General features: G+C 41.1%; 1 protein-coding gene across 4 annotated transcripts in view; it reads right to left on the bottom strand.

The window, feature by feature from the left end:
- Window positions 1–4,237: 4,237 nt before the first annotated feature.
- The window catches only part of RNF152 (ring finger protein 152), a 76,496-nt gene continuing 59,580 nt past the window's right edge, over window positions 4,238–21,153 (bottom strand). For all 4 annotated transcript variants that reach the window (XM_061170075.1, XM_061170073.1, XM_061170074.1 and 1 more), the window contains exon 2: window positions 4,238–9,536. In XM_061170075.1, the coding sequence (XP_061026058.1) occupies window positions 8,775–9,386 (612 nt within the window). In that variant the 5' untranslated portion in view covers window positions 9,387–9,536 and the 3' untranslated portion in view covers window positions 4,238–8,774. The remainder of the gene's footprint in view (window positions 9,537–21,153) is intronic.

Genomic DNA, 21,153 nt, shown 5'->3' with positions numbered 1-21,153 from the left:
CCTGGTGCTACATGGTGGACGCTGGACATGGGTTTCTCTTCCCAGAATTATCACTGGAAACAAAAGCATTAAGAAAGACAACGCATTGGCAGATAGACAGGCTTTCATCTCAGGAAATTTGGCTGGTATTTGGAGGGGTATGTATGTGAGGATTGAGGGTGAGGGTGGAGTGCAGTAGACACCGGGCCTGACTCCACTCACTATGTGTGCAGCCTGCACCATCCCCATGGGACCTTCAACTACTCACACTCAGCCCCCACTTTGCAGGGAGGGGCCAGAACAGCAAAGATCTTGGAGCTGACACAGGCTCACCCTCTCCTTCCAGCCCTTCACCACAAGCAGACCACCTGTGCCATCCAAACTGTGTCGTCTGAAGAGGTTGCCAACGTGGGTTATCCCCAGGCAAGACTGGCGTGTAGGGCTCTCCCGTGATTTCCTTCTCCTTCGCCCTGGCCCCCATTAAGTCTACAGAGAAGCCTCGAGATCAGACTATACATGGGATCCAGTCCTGGCTAAGCTCCTGGAGGAGCTAAGACCAATTTAAAGGCCTTAAATGCCTTCTTCGAGTCAACTCTTCCTCTAGCTGACAGAAAAGCTCTGCTCTAACAGTAAGGAATCCCTCCCTGGTCCCCCAGCACACACACACGCACACACACACACACACACACACACACACACACACCCTCTATTTGAGATCAGGGAAATCCACACCAGAAATCGTAAAATATACTAAATAAATTTCACACTTTCAAAAATCTGGACCCCCTAAAAAAGGCCTGCTTTTTTGGTACAAGAAATGAGTATTGAAGCACAGTAACCTCTCAGGTTTAAAACTATAGGGATCATTTTTTTAACTTCCCAGCGAGAGCCAGAGCACACGAACACTAGCGTTCATGCATATCCAATCATTGCTAACCCCTTAATTAGGATTAGGGCACCTGTTCAACTGAAATGCAATTCGCTGATGTGATCCCAAGTTATTGAAAGACAGAATGCTTTTACCCAAAAAGGCTGCCCCAACGCCCTCTGTCCCGCTGATAAAAACATTTGTTAAAAGATTCTTTTCCAGACACAGAGCCAAGAGACCAGGTCATGGTACTTCTCACTACACAGGGACCTGAGAAATTGTTTTGCACAAGGTACTTAGAGATGGTCCACACAGCATCATTTCTAAATGGTAGAGGATAAAGTTGGGGCCACCAGAAGCCACAAAAACCCAAATTGCAAAAGCACACTTGGACTTACTCATTACAAATGCGTTCTTTGGCTTCTCAGAGGAGCCACTTGAAGGTCAACTCCACTTAAAATCCTTGGCTCAGAAGCAGCTTGTTGCTTTATGACCCAAGTCTATTAAAATTCTTAGAGTCTCTGATGATGAAAATTCCAGCCAATTTTTTTCTCTTCATGGGGTGGGGGTGAAAAAAACAACACGAGTCTATTTGAAATCATTTTATGAATTTTAATCATAGCAAATGTGTTTTAACAGTAGTCATAAAATCAACATTACCACATATACAAAGGACAAGACACCAAATTGGCATACAAAAATACCATATATTAAAATCGGGTTCATTGGAAAAACTCAGGACTTGCTAAGACACCACCTACAACAGAAAGAGCAAGCAAGAATGCTTTTAAGACATTCAGATTTATAAACAGCAGCTTGATATCCCCCTAACGAAGTCAATATTTGGCAACATTTGGACAATATTTTCTACACAGTCCAGCAGCTCATTTATATGTAGGGCTATTTGGCCCTTTAAAAGAAAAGATTCTAAAATAAATAATCCACATAATTGTAAATGAAACATGTCAAGGACTTAAGTTAACAGCCTCTGAGCAGCATTAATCTAGCCATTTGACTGGAGTACTAGTTATCAAGAGGGCCAGGGAACCCACCAGTGGAGCCATCCGAATGGCAGGGACCCTGTGCAGCAGCTGCACGGCGTATGATGGGAGTTTGTAACCACCCCAAGCTGAAACCAGCCTCCCCACCTGCATCTGCCAAGGGAGCAAAACAGGAACAAGTGGTGGAATAAAAAATATAATAAATGACCACAACCTGGATAGAAACTGAAATATTCTGAATGAGTCTTCCCAATAGTCTTAACCTACTCGAGTCAGGATACATCCACAGGCACGGGCGTTGCATTCCATGGTTAAGAGGATGTCATTAGAGTTTGTCTGCAATGACTCAGCAACCCACTACAGAGCAGGTTCTGAAATTGTCTTGTGTGCCGACACCCAGTAGGGCCTCCTTGGACCCTCTCATCAGCTGACCATATTCCCTGTTTGTCTTCAGTTTAAACATCCTGAATTGAATTTGGTGGGCCATACTGGAATGACAAATTGTGCTTGGCTAAGTTATTCCCAGTTGTCCTGGGTGTCTTTCTTCAGCTGGTTTCTGCCACGATTGACCTTCATCTTCTATCTACTTTGTTCAGGAGTTATCATCTCATTACGGATTTCCCTCCCTTTATGCAAGTGTTTTCTCACTCTCTGGGGATATCTTCCTATCTGTTGCTATAGACCCAATGCCACATCTCCACCTCTACCATACAGGATCTACCTAAGAGCTGGGTTTTCTCTCAGCCAGGAAAATCCAACCAGGAATTTTCTGAAGCACAGGGTAAGACAGCAACTATTGTGTCCTCCCACTTTTTAAATAGGGATGACCTAAATATCTCAACTTGTTCCCCTTTAAGGGGCATCTACCTCATCTATTTCCTCCTTCTTACAGCCCATGCTCCTTCACAACCATCACATCCAACCATCTACCTCTGGATTCTCAAAAAGCAAATGTCAAATTAAAAACTGAGCTTCCCTTTGGAAAACTCTTGTTAGAATAATCCAATTAACATATCCCAGGGAGACCACAGAAGACTTTCACACGGGCTACTAGCCCAAAATCCCATGGAGATGAATTTAGAGCAGTGTTCTAGAAGAACGGGGACAGCCATAAAAGAACATCCCCCAGAAAAACAAAGAAAATACATGCTGTTGCAGACTTCAAGAGACCCCTCAGTTCTTTGCCCCAAATATTACTGATTGTCTCTAAAAAGATCATAATATGAATAGTATCAAAAACCGTAGACTAGAATAATAAAGTCCAGCTAACGAGATGAGTGTTTTCAAGCACCACTACATCATGAGTGAGATTGTATATAGTGGGGTACCCCAGGCAGTGAACCCTGAAAAAAAATCGTTGGCCCGACTGTGCAAGGAAAACTTGTGCAGAAAAATCGGAGCCATATTGCAAGAGTTCAAGAATAATGGTGCTCTACCCTCGACCACTTGAGCAGAGCCAAAAAATAAGTCATTTGGAAGACAGAAATTAAATGCCCCACCCACTAATATTCTTTAATGATCAATGGCTTTCCAACAAAATGTATATGGTAGAACCCACCCCTTCATATATTTGAAAAGTCTCAAGAGCTTAGTTATATATACACTCCCAAAGATAGTTGGTTTGACAAAATGGATGCAGCCTATAACATTTGTTGAGAAATTAACATCTAAATTCACCATTATATAACCCACATTGGAAAACATTTTACTTGATCTTTTTAGCTTCAGTTATAGCTAAATCGTGTGTCTACATATATATTTATCTATATGTATAGATATAGATCTATATACAGTGAATCAATTGTGTCAGGAAAATCAATGGCTTGAATTTCCACTTATTTTTTTAGAAGACTTTCATGTTTAACAAAATTCAGCAACTTGTCATCACTTGTGAAATAGACTACCACTTTCAAAACAGTTGCTGAATTATCTTGACTCATTCTTCTTTGGAGTTTCTCTTTCAGTACGGATTACTTTGTGGGCAATGTTTTACTGAGAATGGTGGAAATGGTAAGGAACAGCTTCTCCTTCTAGGTCAAGGATGACAGATTGACTGACTGATGACACTTGTGTGAAAACAAAATGCTGACTAGTTGGCAGCATCATTTTTCTAAGAGAAGATAGTAATTCAAACCATTGGCATATCACTCCTCTCATACCAATAACCTTTGGACCTCTAATTTCCTCATAAGTCTAAAGAAAAACTATCATTGGGCAAAAAAATTTTTAATCATTTTTAAGGATGAACTAAAGAGTCCTGCCCATTGATGAGTTCTCTATAAAAAAAAAAAAAAAAAAAAAAAAATCAACCCAATTCTGCTAATTTGAAGCAAATGCATTTGGTTCACAGTATTTTTAGACAATGAAAAGCAGACTAACCAATTTAGACACAGCATAGCTTTTCAAATAAAACTATGAGAGCTCTATAAAACCAAATCTAGACTGGAATAAACACTGTACTATCAGGAAGAGTCTGATCTTTCTATGAAATATATCTCAAATTCAATTTTCTGCTTCCCTTTATTCACTTAAAAAGCAATTTTAGTAACTTTAATAACCTTCAAGGCTTTAAATTCCATGGACAATTTTTTTTAATGTAAAACAAAGTGTCTTTGTGCAAGGCTTCAAATCTTCGATTCTTTCAGTGATAACTAAAAAAAACAAACAGGACGAAAACAATGTCAAATCTCACTCTAAAAATAGTACCTATGTTTTTGTCTGGCATCTGAAAAATGATGCCCACCTATGCTCACCTCAAATACAATGACGAGCTGGCAGACTTCAAGGGCAAACCAAAACACTCCCCGTGAGCACTGCAAAACCTGCTTGCTCTTTTATTTCATACCTTACTAATGCAATGACGGCGTTTGGGTAAGACCCTGAAAGTGAAGAGGGATTTCATTAGGCTTTTTTTTTTTTTTTTCTGTAACATTTACTTTTTGGTCACAAGACCCTAAACACAATTTTACAGTACAGGTCATGCAAGTCAAACGTTTTAGAGCTACTGTCTAACTACTATTTTTGGAGAATAGATTCACATGCAGCTAATGATCCCAGAAAAGTGGGCTTTATCGAGCACTCTTTAAGCTTCACTGATTATTCCTTGGCCCAGAGTATCTAAGTAATAACTCTGAAGAGCAATTGATGCATTTTTACTGTCATACTTGAGATCATATATTTTTGAAGCCAACTGCATGTTACTAAACCACAAACTGTCTTCTTCGCCTTACTCTGTTTACTCCATTAATATTTTGATGCTAGATTCCATTGCACAACCCTCCAGAAGTGCACTGTCCAATATAATAGCCACTAGCCACATGTGAGTGGCATCTATTTAAATAACTTTAAATTAAATAAAATACAAAATCCAGTTCCTCACTCAGACTAATCCCATTTCAGTTGCCCAGCACCCAATGTGGCTACTGTATTGGACAGCATAAGTTACAGAACATTTCCATCATCACAGAAAGTTCTATTGAACAGCATCAATCTAGAAGATCCCAAGGTTGCACCAGCACACGGTTTTAACCTTCAAGGGACCCACTCAAGTCATGTGCAAGATTAAACTTAATTATATTCCTAAAGGAAATGCCTTATAGCTTTCTGATCGTAAAGTATGACTGGAACTGAGAACCCATTTGCCTTTTCACAACTTATGCCCCAGGTCATTATACAAAAATGTACCAAAGACAATGCTTTTTGACAGCATACTTGGCTCTACTTAGCATATTCAGCATTCTCTTGCTTATGTCAAGATCATTAATAAAGATGAAAATTCATGCTTCTTATAGTTTACTATTTACACAACACTCACTGTCCTTTATAGCTCAAGTGGGAGGGGGGGACCAATGTTTTGCAATTAAAAAAATTCAGATCACATGGTTCTCTTTAACTGTCTATACTCATCCCTAAATCAACCTTCCTTTCATTCCCCAGAGAGGTAGATGCTAACTAAAGTGAATATATAAATCTACAAAAACAAAAAACTTAATAGTTGAATTAGTAAAGGGTATTGATCCTCCCTGAAAAAGATCATAGACCAACAGAGAGGTCCACAGGTCTAGGAAGGAGGAAACTGCAGTACAAAGTTCTGGTCCCCCTTTTGCTGCAGAATGACAAACGGGCTCGCACCTCTGGGGGCCCCAGCAGACTCAACTACAAAATGAAGCCACCAGAGGTTGCTTTCAGCTCTTTCTGTGCTTTCAGTTGTGAGTTTTTTCATTGATGTGCAACTGTGAATTCTGGCTGACTGTGTCACTGGACTTGAGTCACATGGGGTAGATGAGTTGTTAGTATCATGGGTAAAGGCCAAAGAGGCCAGAGCAATGGGATGCCAAAAACATTAAACATCATTAAGCCTATAAAAATCCTACCTGGCAGGCTGAGACATCACATAGACATGTGCACGCACAGGATTGCACACCCTGATAAGCAGGTACACAAATAAATAACTGCAGGCAGAATCCACATAAACAATTGTTCTTACATCAATCAGTAAGACTCACATGAAAAACTCTGATTTTGGTTGTTACTGTACCCTAAAGTGTAACGTCAAGAATCTATCATAGAGCCGATTAATTTTGCACTGCTTAATTGCAGCTCTAGCACAGGGTTGTTTTTAAGTAAAAGGTACATGGACATTTGTACTCTACACTTTGCACTAAGAAACACAGAGCACTGTATCATCACATATGTTAGTGTCTATATATAACCTACAGACCATGTAGAATTCTATCACACACTACACTCCAGGGCTGGTCATTTCATACCGGACATAAACATATGTAGACATCATTCACAAAATTAATTTGAAAATGGCATGACTTAATATTGCAAGGGTAAAGTCCATTTGAAATGTAGAATTCTTAATGTAACATTTCTGTGGGGGTTTTTTCCCAAGAGGAATAGAAATTAGGTCAGACATGCATCACGGCAGCCTGGGAGAGTTTGAGAAATTGAAACTAACCCAGCAGTATATTAGGTTACATAATAGAGGATAGCATTCAGCTAATGGGGTAGCTAAATTATTAATACCAAATAAATCCTAGATTATTTGTTGTATAATGCCCAATAGCTTACACAATAAAATGGCATTTTAACCTAATTTCTAGTTTGAGCTTTCAAATACATTTCCTAAAGGTCTAATGACAAATTTGAAAGATTTGAAAAACCCATGTTCATATTTTTATATCAAATCCTCATGTCAATGAACAAACAGGGTTAGCTTGGGATTCTATTCATTATATTGTCACTTTATCTCATTAATTCCATCACTTTACTGTGCATATTTTGTGCTGCTTGAAGGTAACACTTAGCATATAAGTAAATTAAATTATCTCAGTCTTAAGGGCTTTTTCTAGCCTTACTTTTTGGAGCCAGTCACTGCTTATTTTTCTGTCCCTTATTTTCAGGGATTCAATGGAACATACACAGACCTGTTTATGAGCGGGGACCTTGGCACATACCACTTGCTTCATGAATTCCGTAAGAGAAACTAGAAGGGAACTGTAAAGCTCACAGCTATGTCTGAACGCACACACATTCAGGGACAGAAATTTATCATTTAAGACCAGCAGATCTTCCTTCACGAGCATCTGCAGGCACACATTTAAAAACGTCTGAGCATTTATGATGAACTGGTCCACTTAAACTGGGAATGTGAGTTGCTACTTCACCTTGCCATTTTTCTCAATGAAAACATATTTTGAAATACAAGAGAGAGTCTCACTTATACCAACAAGAGGAAACTGGAATTCAAAATGAGTTAACTCTCATGGAACAATCTCTTTCAAAAAATAATCATGGACTGTCTTAAAATGCCAGTCCAAGTCTGTTACTGTTTACCAACACTCATGGCTGTTACAATACATCAAAACTGGGAGAAAAGACAGAATCTTCTGTTCCTCTCCCTTAGTGCCTTACAGAATACAGGACTTGAATACACAGAAGAGGAGCAAGTTTGGAAGTGACGTGTCTGTGACACCTCGCTGGGTGGGTACCGGTGCGCTTGAGGTGGCCATCATTTTAGATCCCGGACTCATTCATGCCCACAAAGTCTTACTCCCGGGATTCTTCTGAAAAGATTCAAAACCTGAGGTAAATCAAATTACACACACACACACACACACACACACACAAATACACAATATTTACATTTAAAATTCTTATTTTGTGAGATGGCTTGAGAAAAATTGGCATGTAGGTTTCCTGTGGGATTAGGCATTTCTCATTACTACTCAGTTTATTGCTCCCCTGTTGGGCTTTCAGTTTAATAAACACATAGCGAGCTCTAATTACAAGGGAAGAAAAATGGAGGTACGTGACAAAACACAACACACTGGAAACCCTTGTTCAAATATCCTCCTGAAAAAACAACTGTCCACTTCACTTATTTTAATTTGGGTGCCATTCAAAAAGTATAAAAGGCCTTAGCCACTAAATGAAGACTGGGTTTCATTTTTTTAAAAAGGAAAGAAACCAGCACTGCATGTCATCACTGAATTTTTACATGGATTCTCAGATTTAATTCTACTTGTATACATAGCATCTTTGTTTTAATCTACCACATTTAGAGAAGATCACATTGTATGCACTTCCACAGTTTAACATCTAAGTAGAATAGGTCTATCTGGCAACATGATTTTTGAGAAATCATAAATTACAGTCCATTTAATACATGATTATGAGGATGCATGCGATCGTCTTGGAAGCTGTTGCCACCAATAATCAGAGCGCTCTGCCTGGTATCTTGCTGAGACCTCACATTCTGCCCTTCGTGTCTGTCGTGGGTAAATCAAGTGGCAGCCCAGAGGCCAGCACTCGGCACCCAATGATCAGCGTGGCCCCCCATCTCCTCACCGCGATCCATCACCAACACCTGCTCAACCCCTAGTTGGCACCCACAAGAGACTTCTGCGCGGCCCTCTTCAGCCACAGGATATCACAGTGAAGCGCTTAGAAATGCAGGACATGTTGTGGAGCACGATGCCGAGAAGGAAGACCAGGACGCAGGCCACCAAGATCACAGTGCACACCCCGGACCAGGTGGAGCTTTTCACCACGCCCCGCCTGTCTGGCTCCTCCTCCACCGCCTCGGGCGGAGCCCCGCCCTGCAGAGGCTGCTGCTCTGCCGGGATGGTCACCACGGTGACGGCCTTCTGCTGGCTCCCGGGCAGCAGACGGCAGCCCATGTCTCCGGGCAGCAGCGCTCGCTCCTTGGAGATGGGCAGGGGCAGCATGTAGCACCCATTGCTCGGAAGTTTGATGAAGACTGGGGTGTGTTCGGAGGCGTGCGGGATGGCGATGACGGCAAGGACCTCGGGGTCGTCCGGGAGCTGGGACACGGAGAAGCCCGGGGGCAGCTTGGTGATGCCCCGGCACCAGGGGCACCTCACGTCCTTCTGGCTCGTCCTCATCTGCTGAAGGCACACCGAGCAGCACGTGTGTTTGCAATCCAGCAACTTGGGCCTTCGCCGGGGGCTGTAGTAATTGAAGCAGATCTGACATTCCAGCAAAGACTCTTGGGAGAGCGTCTCCATGGTGGACTGCGGGCAGGAACGCCAAGGCCGAGGGGAAGGAGCTTGTTCTCAGAGCCCACCACTCCGCCACGTTCTTTCTTCCAGTCTTTCCAACGTCGCCGGGGGGTCGGGGAGTTCACAGGCATCTAGCATACTCAGGCGTGTTCATTTCTGAAGGAGACAAAAAATGCAAACCAGCTTAATTACCTCAAACAAGTTGAGATGGATTTATACAACTGCTCAAAAGTCTTGACACCAGGTCAAAAGGGTAGAGTTTCCCACTTGTGACACTGTAGGATTCCCGTAATGCCCAGTGGGCAGTGACGAATTGTCTCCGCGAATACTTTGCTTATTTCTGAAGAAACAAGTATCTCTATGGGGTATACAGAGGGAGTCTGCTGTTCTTCTGGATCGTTCTTCTAAATACACTGCAGAAGTTCTCTCGTTTCCAATAAGTTTGTAGCGTTTCCTAAAAGTAAATTTCTTTCCTTAGATCCTCTGACCTTCTTTTTCTGACTCTACTTATCTTCCTGTAAGTATTCACTGCCAGATACAGGCAACTTTACAAATCCAGGTATTTCATGTAACTAGCTCGCTCACTTGATATGGGTTAGGACTGTTCCTCTCTCACAGGTAATTAAAATGATGCCACCAAAGAAGCATCCAAATTATGTGTCTCTGGATGGAGCCATGATGACACTGGAAAGAACTATTCAACCACTATTGTAGAAATAATTGTCAGTCCTAGAACCCCACCTACACCCAGAAGCAGGCGCTAATAACACAGAAAACCTCCTTCACATTTTTCTTAAAAAGTGAACCTTCTTTTTCTTTCCAATTTCCTTTGTGAAATTAAAAATGCACCCCTCCCCAATGATTACGATTTGTTAAAATCAAAATTAAACATGCAGAAAAAGTTTAAAGTCAAAAATAATCACTGATAAAAATTAATGTTGACAATCAAAAGAGAAACATTTAAAAATATTTTAGCTGTAGTAAGAGCACTTAAATTACTGAAAGTAAAAATATAGTAACATAGCATTCCCGCATTATTAATATATTAATAATATGAGCTGTAGTAAGAGCACTTAAATTACTGAAAGTAAAAATATAGTAACATAGCATCCCGCATTATTAATATATTAATAATATGAGCATATGAGAAAGCTCATATTATTAATATAATCAACTACTCATCTATCCACTAATTCAAGAAATAGTTATGGAATACTTGAAATTTGCTAACCGTAGAACTTAAATGTTCTCACCAAAAAAAAAAAAAAGATAAATATGTGAGATGGTGGACATGTTAATCAACTAGATGGGGGAATCCTTTCACAATGTAGACACATTTCAAATTACCGCGATGTCAACTTTAAATGTCTTACAATTTAATATGCCAATTATACCTCAATAAAGCTGAAAAAGGAAATAAAAATAAAAAAGAAATATCTACTGAGTATCTGTTATGCACAAAGCTAGCCATGGTAGGATATTAAGATGAATCAGACCCAAATACTACTCTTAAGCAATTTAAAGTTAGGCAAGAATGAACTAGTGAATATATTTTCTCTTCCATTCATTTATTCATTCAAATTCTCATTGAATATTTACCATGTGTCAAGCATTATGATATTTACTTTTGTCCCTTGTAACAAAGACCTTGTCCCCACTCATAAGAAACTCCCAGCCTGGAGGTACTTAAATAGTTATGCGAGTAAATAGTTATAATAGAAATACAGCGGTGCATGTCTTACTGGAGCTGGAGGAATAAAGGACGGCTCAGTGAAGAATCTGGATTAGGGAGAGGATTCAGACATGTAAAATCAGGGACAGGTTATTTTCAAGTTCAGAAATCAGCATGAGCAAAGGAAAAGGGGTGAGCAATTACAGAATTATTTTTATACTCTAGCTGTGACACCGGCTAGAAGATTTTTTTTAACCCAAGAGTCACTTATAGATGCCATCTCTAAGAGTTCTACAGTTTTAGCTTGTAAGTTTAGGTCTTTGATACAGATGCCTTCTAAAGAAACAGAATTCTCATAGAACTGGCAAGCACCCTCCCACAGGCCCAGCCAGGGAGAGCAGGGCCCACAGGAAGGGGAGAGGTGATCAGACCCAGGCACGGGCCACAGACCACAGACCACAGACCGTGGACAGCCTCGAGTGCCAAGGATGTGGGACTTTCTAGTGAGCAATGGGAAAACATCAGAAAGGTTAAGAATATGAGAATGATTCATCAGGTAGCTATATTCAGGATAGACTGGAAAGACCTGCTGGGAAGCTATTATAATATGAGACGAGAGATAATGAGTAGCTGAAGTCAACAGTGTTGATGAGAATGAAGAGCTGAAAAGTGCTGACAGGTCCTACAGGGGTCAAGTGGGATCTGGCCACATGTGACAATGAGGCTGTAAGGGGGAAGAAGTCCAAGGTCAAGTCTTGAGGGGAGGCTGGTATTATTAAGAGAAATAGGGATGGCAAAGAAAAAGATGATGAGTTCTGTTTGGGCCATATTCCATTTGCGGGGCTAGGAAGATAAAAGAAATCAGTTATTCAGGAAGATGTTAAAGAGTCAAAAGAAAGCTGAATATATGGATCTGATACTGCAGAGCAGCCGCAGGGACTGTGGCGCACCGTGATCGCGCAGTGGTTAGTACTCTGCGCTGCGATATTGCAGAGCAAAGTCAGAACCAGATCTCAGAGACCTAGGTGGCATCTCCAGAGCACAGATATCAACCAGAGACAGACAAGGCAGAGCAGAGAGAGACCCTTAGGGAGCACTTATCGTTAAGCCTGGCTAAAAGGAAGAATAGGGGCAGACATCAGCGGAAACCCAGGAACCCCTCCCAGCACATACCCCAGATGAAAGCGTTCCAGGCAGCAAAGGGCCATGAGCAGTGGGCGCTGAGAAAAGACCTTGAGGTGTGGCGACCAGGAGGTCACTAGCATTCTGGGGGTGTGGTTTCAGCAGGGGACCAGGGGTATGATGGAGACTGGCGGGATACTGGCATGTGAGGAGCAGAGTTCCCTGTGATGCAGAGTGATGTCAGGCGATAGGATGATAGCTTAGAGGGAAGAGCATCAAGGAACAGTTCTTTTTCTTTTCAGAGTAGAGAAATTTGAGAAAAGAGGGGCAGAGCAAGCAAGTTAGGGGGCTCACAGCCAGATGGTCTGGTCTGTGCTGTTCAATACGGTGTCTGCTAGCCACAGGTCCACGCAGAAGGTAGTGTTTGAAGCTCAGAAAGGAAAACGTGTATGGACACTGAGGTGGGGAATGTGGAACGGAAGCAGAAATCCCCAAAGTGTCAGCAATGAGGGTGGAATTCTTCTAATTTTATACCCAAGGTACTGAACTTAATTTTTCTTAGAAAATAAAAACCGAACGCAGGGTTTGCTGGTGAATCTTAACCAATGCTCTTATCTATCCTCACTGTTAAAGCCCGCTGATAGAGAGCAGGCCATAATATTATAAATCATAGGAAGATGTGAATGTTAAAGGGAGGGTGGGGGGCAGAGATTGATCATAATGAACTAGGGTGGCAGAAATGACAAAATTGGGGAGGGGTATACAATAGCCAAGACATGAAAGCAACCTAAATGCCCATTGACAGATGAATGGATAAAGAAGACGTGGTATATATATACAGTGGGATATTACTCGGCCATAAAAAAGAATGAAATAATGCTATTTGCAGCAACACGGATGGACCTAGAGATTATCATACTAAGCGAAGTAACTCAGATAGATTAATACAAATAAAATACGATATCACTTATATGTGGAATCTAAAAACATGATACAAATGAACTTATTTACAAAACAGAAACAGACTCACAGACATAGAAAACAAACTTATGGTTACCAAAGGGGAAAGAGATGGGGAGGGATAAATTAGGAGTTTGGGATTAGCAGACACAAACTACTATATATAAAATAAACAAGGAACTACTATATAGCACAGGGAACTAGACTCAATACCTTGTAATAAAGTACAATGGAAAAGAATCTGCAAAAGAAAAAAAATATATATATATATATGTATATATATCTGAATCACTTTGATGTACACCTGAAACTAACACAACATTGTAAATCAACTATACTTCAATTTAAAAAACATTGGGGAGGGGTACAAAAAAAAAGCACAGATTCCCGCCATTTTATGAATTTGGAGAAAGCTGTCCTTAACAATGGCAGTCAGGGCAACCACCTTCTATGTAAAGAGAGCTGGGAACAAAAAAATACTTTGTGACGCCAATATAGAAACAGTGACCACCAGTTCCTTTCTTACCGTTCTCTACTTCCACGTTAGTTACCTTCCTTCCATAGAAAAATGTGGGAAACAGCTTAGCAGAGTGGGAAGAATAGGGGCTTTGGCTTCAAAGAATCTTGGGTCAAATCCCCGTTTTGTCACCACCAGCGGTGCCACTGGAACAAGTCCTAAAGCTTCTAGAGCCTGCTTCCTCACTGGCTAATGAGGGGTGATAGAGTTTGTGGCTGAAGGTCAAGTGTGTTCAGGCACTGCCAGGTAGTGAAGGGCTCAGGGAGCCCTGGAACTAATCCCTCCTTCCTTCTGACTTGGACTCCACACTGTGGCGGGTGTGGTCTACCCACAGGCACTTCCTAGCTCTCAAAGTATGGCCGTGTGCAACAGCTTGGGCGGAGGAAGGCGAGTACTCCTCTTGGCCCTGCCCCAAGACCTGCCACACCATCATTTTTCAACAAAACCAACATGCAATTTTATTCATGAATTTATGTTCCAAATAATGTTCACTTAATTGGTGTTGAGTTCCCTTAAAATTAGATTATACAACTCAATTTTCAACTCTATCCAAGTAAGTGTAGGCCTTACAACACAGGCTGAACACAAAGGCAGAAGGGGAAAACAGTTCCTATCTTCTGTGCTCAGCCACTCAGGTCATTTTGACAGCATGGCAGCTCTCTGATTTATACACTGATTCTGCCCATACTGAATTCCAGTTTATTTCCTGTAGCATAATTAGTAATGATGATGACTATTTAGGTAAAGAGAAGAAAATTTATGAGGCTCTGGACCAAAGGTAATGATGAATCTTCTTTCTCCCTTTCATTATAAACTCAAAAGATATGAGTCAACTACAGAAGAAACAAGGTCCACGTAAGCTAAAAAAGAAACTTGGAGTTCCTAGTCAAACACAGGATACACAAGCACACACTGGCAACTGCTTTAGAGACCTGTCTTTGGAGTTAGTTTCCTTACAGGAGCAAGACATGATGCTCAAAGTAAATACTCAAATTCAAAAGAAAAGAGTATTTTGGTAGAACGCATAAGAACAGGTATAAACTGAAATATATTGGAACGATTTTTAACAGTTTATTTTGAAAGAACCTAAAGTAAAAATTAAGAAAAAAACACACAAAAAAAACAGACTACAAAAAGAGGAATAGCAGCTAAGGGAGGACATTCTCAAACTAACTGTGGCTTACGATCTAGAATTTATGTTCAAACGTATCTTCATAAAACAGTAGTTTCAGGAATTCCCTGGTGGTTCAGAGGTTAGGGCTCCAAGCTTCCACTGCAGTGGGCACGGGTTCAATCTCTGGTAGGGGAACTAAGATCCCCGCATGCTGCACAGCACGGCCAAAAAAAGACAATATATATTACCTTAATTAAAAATTACTTTAAAATTAAAAGAAAACAGTAGTTTCATAAATAATGTCAATTGTACAATATACAAATTAAAGACCTTGAATCATCACTGAACTCAATACTAATGCACACCCTGGTTTTAAAATAGTTAAAAAAACTGAGATTTGTATAAATGGAGGAAGGTGTGACTTGGAGGGAAAATGCCAAAACTAGAGGGGTGTGTATATTGTAATTGTTGTTTAGGGGCAATGGACATTTGTTGCTTTACCACATCGATATATTTTCATAAAATAAAATTTCTTCTTTTTTAAAAACTGTATAATTTTAAGCACTTTTATTATTAAAGGTGTGGGTGTGATAAAGTGCTCCCATGAATTTAGTGGGTGGTAAAAAAGCAAAGGTCTCCAACACTGAATTTTTATAGTTCCAGTTGCTTTTAGAAGTCTCGGCACATGAGGATAGAAAAGCTGATGAAATATATCCAGTCGTCCCTTGGTATCTGCGGGGGATTGGTTCCAGAATCCCCTCTCGAATACCAAAATCCAAGGATGCTCAAGCCCCTTATTTAAAATGGCCTAGGACAGCTGGCCCTCTGTATCCTTGGATATGAAATTCTCGAATATGAAACCCGCCGACTATAATGCAGGTAGTTTTACTCTGTTTATACTATAAAGACTCTTCATACGTTCTGATTTAGATCCGCGTCTGTGACATCAACTATGAAGCCTCTCCCCACTTGTGACACGAACTGATATTAATTACATGTGGCTGACCTTGAATCATTCCATTTGATGGTCTACACAATGATCTTAAATTCAATGGTCGTGTTGAGAAAAATCTCTAAGTCAGAGACTAAACTAGTCACTATACTGCTCTTCTTATTCTCTTAAAATAGCATGTCTTTCTGACGCAGGTCATTTACTTAATTTTTCAAGAAAATGTAAATATTTGAATTGAGATTGAAGAAATTAATTACGATTCCATTTAATCTGGCATTTCAGCTGGCAAGACCGTTTAGTTATATTGGATCTTGACAAACACTCCGATTAATGGCAAGAATAGGAATGGCTGGCAGTGACAAGATGTGTGGCTGACTTTTGGTCCTCTGGTAGCAGAGAGCAACCCTTTCAGGATACAGTTGCCTAATACGTGTAAAGTCCGATTGGTATAACTACACTCTGTTTTCATGGAGAAGGCAGTGGATTCCAGGACTCTGACAAATCTCAAGTGAGAATTCTATGGGCCCAAGCTTTAGTAGTTGCCCTGTTTTCTCCTATGAGCATCACAGTTTGTGTATTTGAAGATGCAAAAATTCTGGAAAGTGAGAATGGTTACTTAAAAGTCTTGAGTGACCAAGGGGGACGGGGCAAAGGACGGTGACGGTGTTGGAGGCCGACTGGCCCCGGTAGCAGACGCAGGCAGGGTAGAGAGAGAGGTCATTGGTTAAATGGGCAAAGAGCAGCAGACCAGAACGCCATGGTCAGCCTGGGGACTTGCCACACAAAGGGCTAGCCTTGCCAGCACTGCCCAATGGGACAACCACGAGCCCGATGGACCTGGACACAGAGTAGGGGCCATACCTCTGCACGTGCCAATCCTGTCGCTGCAAAAACCGAACCACAGTTTCCAGCTGAAAACCAAGCAGCTGAAACCGAACCACAGTTTCCAGAGATGTATTTACATAGGAGCATTTCATTTAAGTCAAGGTAGGGAAAAGATGAATGCATTTGACCTATCCACAGCTTGGTGATGAATATTTAAAATCAAAGTATATTGGAACCAAGACATTTTTAGGAATTAAAGCCAAATTTCATTATTGCCACGACTGATAATAACCACTGGTTTTTGTTGGTTTGCTCGTTTTAATATCTATCAGATAATCATTACTATTAGGAATCAGGAGGTAAGGATTTTAGCTCTAATTCTGCCTATAAGTAGTTGGGTTACCTTAGGCAAATCACCTCTCCATGAGCTGCAGTGTCCTCACCTCCAAGGACACTGGACTAGATGATCCCCTAGAGTCCCTTCTAGTAACAATAGTTCTCTGACCTAAATAACTGCTAACCACACTCCTGGGTTTTCAACAACATGACAGAGCTGTCAGGCTGTTTGTTCTATAGTCATTACATCCGACAGATCATTTATACATATTAACTGTCAATGATCTCATTCAGGTTTACGTGAGACAGTGGGCATCTAAAATAAATGGGAAGCATCTTACATATTAGAAGTTTCTTCCTTTAGGCCTTAGGTTTAATGAATGAGTCTAAAGAGAGCTAACACCCTAAAAGAAACAGCCACAACCTCGATTTGCAGCAACTATCAAAGGAATAACTATTTATGTTTAATCAATAACCCTCTCAGCTCAAGCAAGATATTCCCATTATCCAAACTTGCTACTACTTGAAGGTGGTTCCAACTGTCCCTTGAGCAGAAGCCTGCATAACTGTCTGGCTCATAGAGAGGCCAAGATTAATGCTGGAATCAATCAGACACACAGCTTCATCTTCACTTGCTCTGATCACCCAATGACGGCAAAGAGAAAAGTTGCAGATGGTCATAAAGGTAGAGAAGAGATATAAAGGACTGTCAGGGGATCCCCAGACTCCCTGGAGAGAGGGGATGATAAAAGATGCCATTAGACAGACAGGCACAGCAAAGGGGAAAAGATCAATTACCCCAACTCCTAGAATTCTGAGTAGAGCTGAAGGAACCGACAAGCCAGGCACATAAGTAAAGTAAAGGAATGGAAAACAAACAAAAATCCTAAGTCTTCCCAATGGCTGGACATCTACTAAGATAAAATACGTAGTAGGAGGTAAACAAATATCTACTGGGAATCCACCAAGTGCCAAGCATTACTCAAGGCACTGGGGTCACCATGGCAACAAGAGTCTCTGCCCTCAAGGACCCTGACTGTGCAACCTGATCTGTGGAAAGAGAAGCAAAGGCGAGGGGAAGGGTAGACAAAGCACTGAAAGGGAGACTCTTCTTCAAGTGATCATATGAATTCAACTGATCATGCATAGGGCTTAGACAGAACCACTAAGCAAAAAACTATCACTGCCTGTTAGAGCCAGAAAGGATATTGGAACCCAAGGAGCCTAAGCTGGCCCACTGTTCTTTCCACTTCAGAGACACTGGAGAGCAAGAAGAGTCAGAGGGAAGGACACCGAAATTTCCTTTATTTGATTAAGCATTCCATCTGACCCATGTCAGCATCATCCCAGACAGCAAGGTGGCTCTGAGCTCACAAGCCTCAAGAGATGCAGGAGTTTAAGATGGTATCGCAAGGCAGCGATACCTTGCGATATCTAAAGACAGCCCAATGCCAGGGAAGCACATTAAATCATCACTGGGGGGGATGTTTGAGGGCCAAGATTGTGAGTTAAGGACTGAGGGGCTGTCCGAGTAGGCAAGTGCCCTGGGGAGCAGAGGTCTCTCTCTGTGGAGGGTCCCCTTTGCCCCTGCTCTTCATGTGCAGGGGACAGAGAACCTCTGAAGGCCCCTGACAAACTTCCTATGTAAATATTTGCATTTTCATAATATGAACCACACACGTGCATCCCCACTCCTATTTCTTACCCAACCACAAATTCCAACCACTGAAACCTTAAGGCAATTTGTTTTTTAATGTTTTCCCATTATATTTCATCTACTTCAGGGACCCACAGCCTTCCTCTGTAAAGGGGCAGATGATAAATCTTTTAGGCTTTTAGGCTTTTCGGGTCATGCAGGCTCTTCCGCAAATACTCAACTCTGCCACCAAAGTGTGAAAGCAGTCAGGCCATATGTCAAGGAGCAGCAGAGGCTATGTTCCAATAAAACTGCCTTTACAGAAACAGGCCACATATGGGATCTGGCCAATAGGACATCATTTGCTGACCTCAGATCTACATCATTTCTCATCATCTCCATCCTTAATCCCAGAAATTCAGTATATTACTCCAGAGATACCCATCCTCAAATCATCTTATTGCTCTAACATGAGTTATCTTAACTGAGTTTTCTGTCAAGCTACAGAATGCAAAATATTTTCATAGTTATTTGGGAAGACATTAAGGGAATATCAGCTTTACAGATGCATTGTCTTTTTGAATGACTATTCCCAGACAACAGGAGGAAAGAGAGTTGAGCAGAGAACATTAACAATGACAAACATTTGCTTGTCTCACCAACAGCAAGTACCATTAGTGAGAACATACAGATAGGGTTCCAAACTTTCTTCACACTTAAAAATATGGATCCACTGCTTCAACAAAATAAGCAATGATTCTAGAAGTCATTATGACAGCACCAGATTGAAGACAAGCCTTCATCCGATGGAATGTCACAAAGACACCATGATAATGCCTCCTGATGGTCTGAACTTTGGATACAATTCTTGTGTTCATCTGCATAGTCATTCAGTAGCTCAACAAATTTAGATTTGGCCAGGTGAATCTCAGCCCTATACAGAAGCATCTTCTGATGGTTCACCTTTACCAAGAAGGGACATTGGGTACATTTCCCAAACATGTGGAGCATTCCTTCAAAGTGCCACAGAACATGGATGATTTACAGTGAGAGTTTCATTAATTTGAGGCATCTTAAGGCTGGAAGGGCAGGAAAGTCTTGGCTCAATTTTTTAAAAACCACCTAATTGTTAAGACTCACCTACTTTCACACATTAAAAAAAAATTTATATATATATATTTCTTTTTTTATTAATTTTTATTGGAGTATAGTTCCTTTACAATGTTGTGTTAGTTTCTGCTGTACAGCAAAGTGAATCAGCTATATGTATACATATATCCCCTCTTTTTTGGATTTCCTTATTTCTTAAGAGTTCTTCAGGTTACCTGGAGAATATTCTATATTAAACATTTGAAAAAAGGATGGCACATTAAAAACCTGGTGGGTTTTATAGCTATCACTTCAAATAAGCCTATTCAAAAGGCATTCATGGGATTATTTTCTTTGAGCAGAGAGTGTTCATTGCTTCAGCCTCCCTACCTACCCTCAATATCGATGATTCATCACACGAGTTAAGCCTCAAACTGAAGCTGCAAAGAATTCCTAAAGGCATCGGTACTAAAATTAAGCGCCATGGGGAGTCAGCTGTCAGTCTGCTCATTACCTCTGCTTTTTCTTACTTCCTGCTGCAGTAACTCAATGAGGGTTGATTCTCCATTTAGGCAAGGTAAGAAGAAAAGAAAAAACGTACAACCTCCCAAATTAGATATTGAACAGTGCTGCAACCAAAGGCCATCAATCATTAACTCATCTTTCCTAACCAAACAATAAATCCAAAAGATTTTTCCTCTTGCTTTCTTATATTTTTAAGTCAACTTTGAGGTAAAGTTTATCAATAATAAAACACACATATTTTAAGGGTACAGTTCAATGAGTTTTGACAAATGTGTGCAGCTGTGTAACCGCTGTGCCCATCAAGCTATTTCCACCACCAAAGGTCCCTTTTGCACCTCATCCAGTCCATCCTTCCTACCTCCACCCCAGACCCCCGTCCCTCCCAGCCGCGGCTCTGCTCTCTATCTTTGAATTCGTTTGTGTATTTAAAACCCTACCTGTGGGCTTTGACTTAGGGGAAAATAGCAATACTCCGAGGTTCCTTTCAGATGTCCCAGGACCATGACGTTTGTATATAAGGTGTTTATTCAACTTCACGGAGAAAACCCTAGAGTAGCAAATACTACTACAAATGCATTCATTCAAATATGTATTAAGAGGCACTGTTCTAGGTTTGAAGGATCGAAAGAGAAAAAGATGGGGCCCATCACTGCAAAGACAACCATGCTCACATAACTACAGCACAAGTGTGATTTGGGCTTAATGCAGGGGGTGGGCAGGGGATCCGACAGAAATGGAAAAAGGAGCACCTCTATCTGTCTGGGGAAGCCAGGAAAGATTTTTTTCAGAAAAAGACGGCATTTTAACTCCAAGGTAAGGACACAGCATATGCAAAAGCACAGAGTTCTAGATGTGACAGAATGAGGGGTGGTTAGGAACAAGGCCCAGAGCCCGGAGCCGCCAGCAAGTGACTCCAGTATCTCTGTAAAAGGTGATAATAACAGCACCTACCTCACAGGTTGTTCAGACTGAAATACATTAACACACAGAGAGCACTTAGAACAGTGCCTGGCATCCAGTTGGCT

Source organism: Eubalaena glacialis, chromosome 15, assembly GCF_028564815.1.
Source record: "Eubalaena glacialis isolate mEubGla1 chromosome 15, mEubGla1.1.hap2.+ XY, whole genome shotgun sequence".
NCBI lineage: Eukaryota > Metazoa > Chordata > Mammalia > Artiodactyla > Balaenidae > Eubalaena > Eubalaena glacialis.
This window is presented reverse-complemented; position numbering and strand designations above follow the sequence as displayed.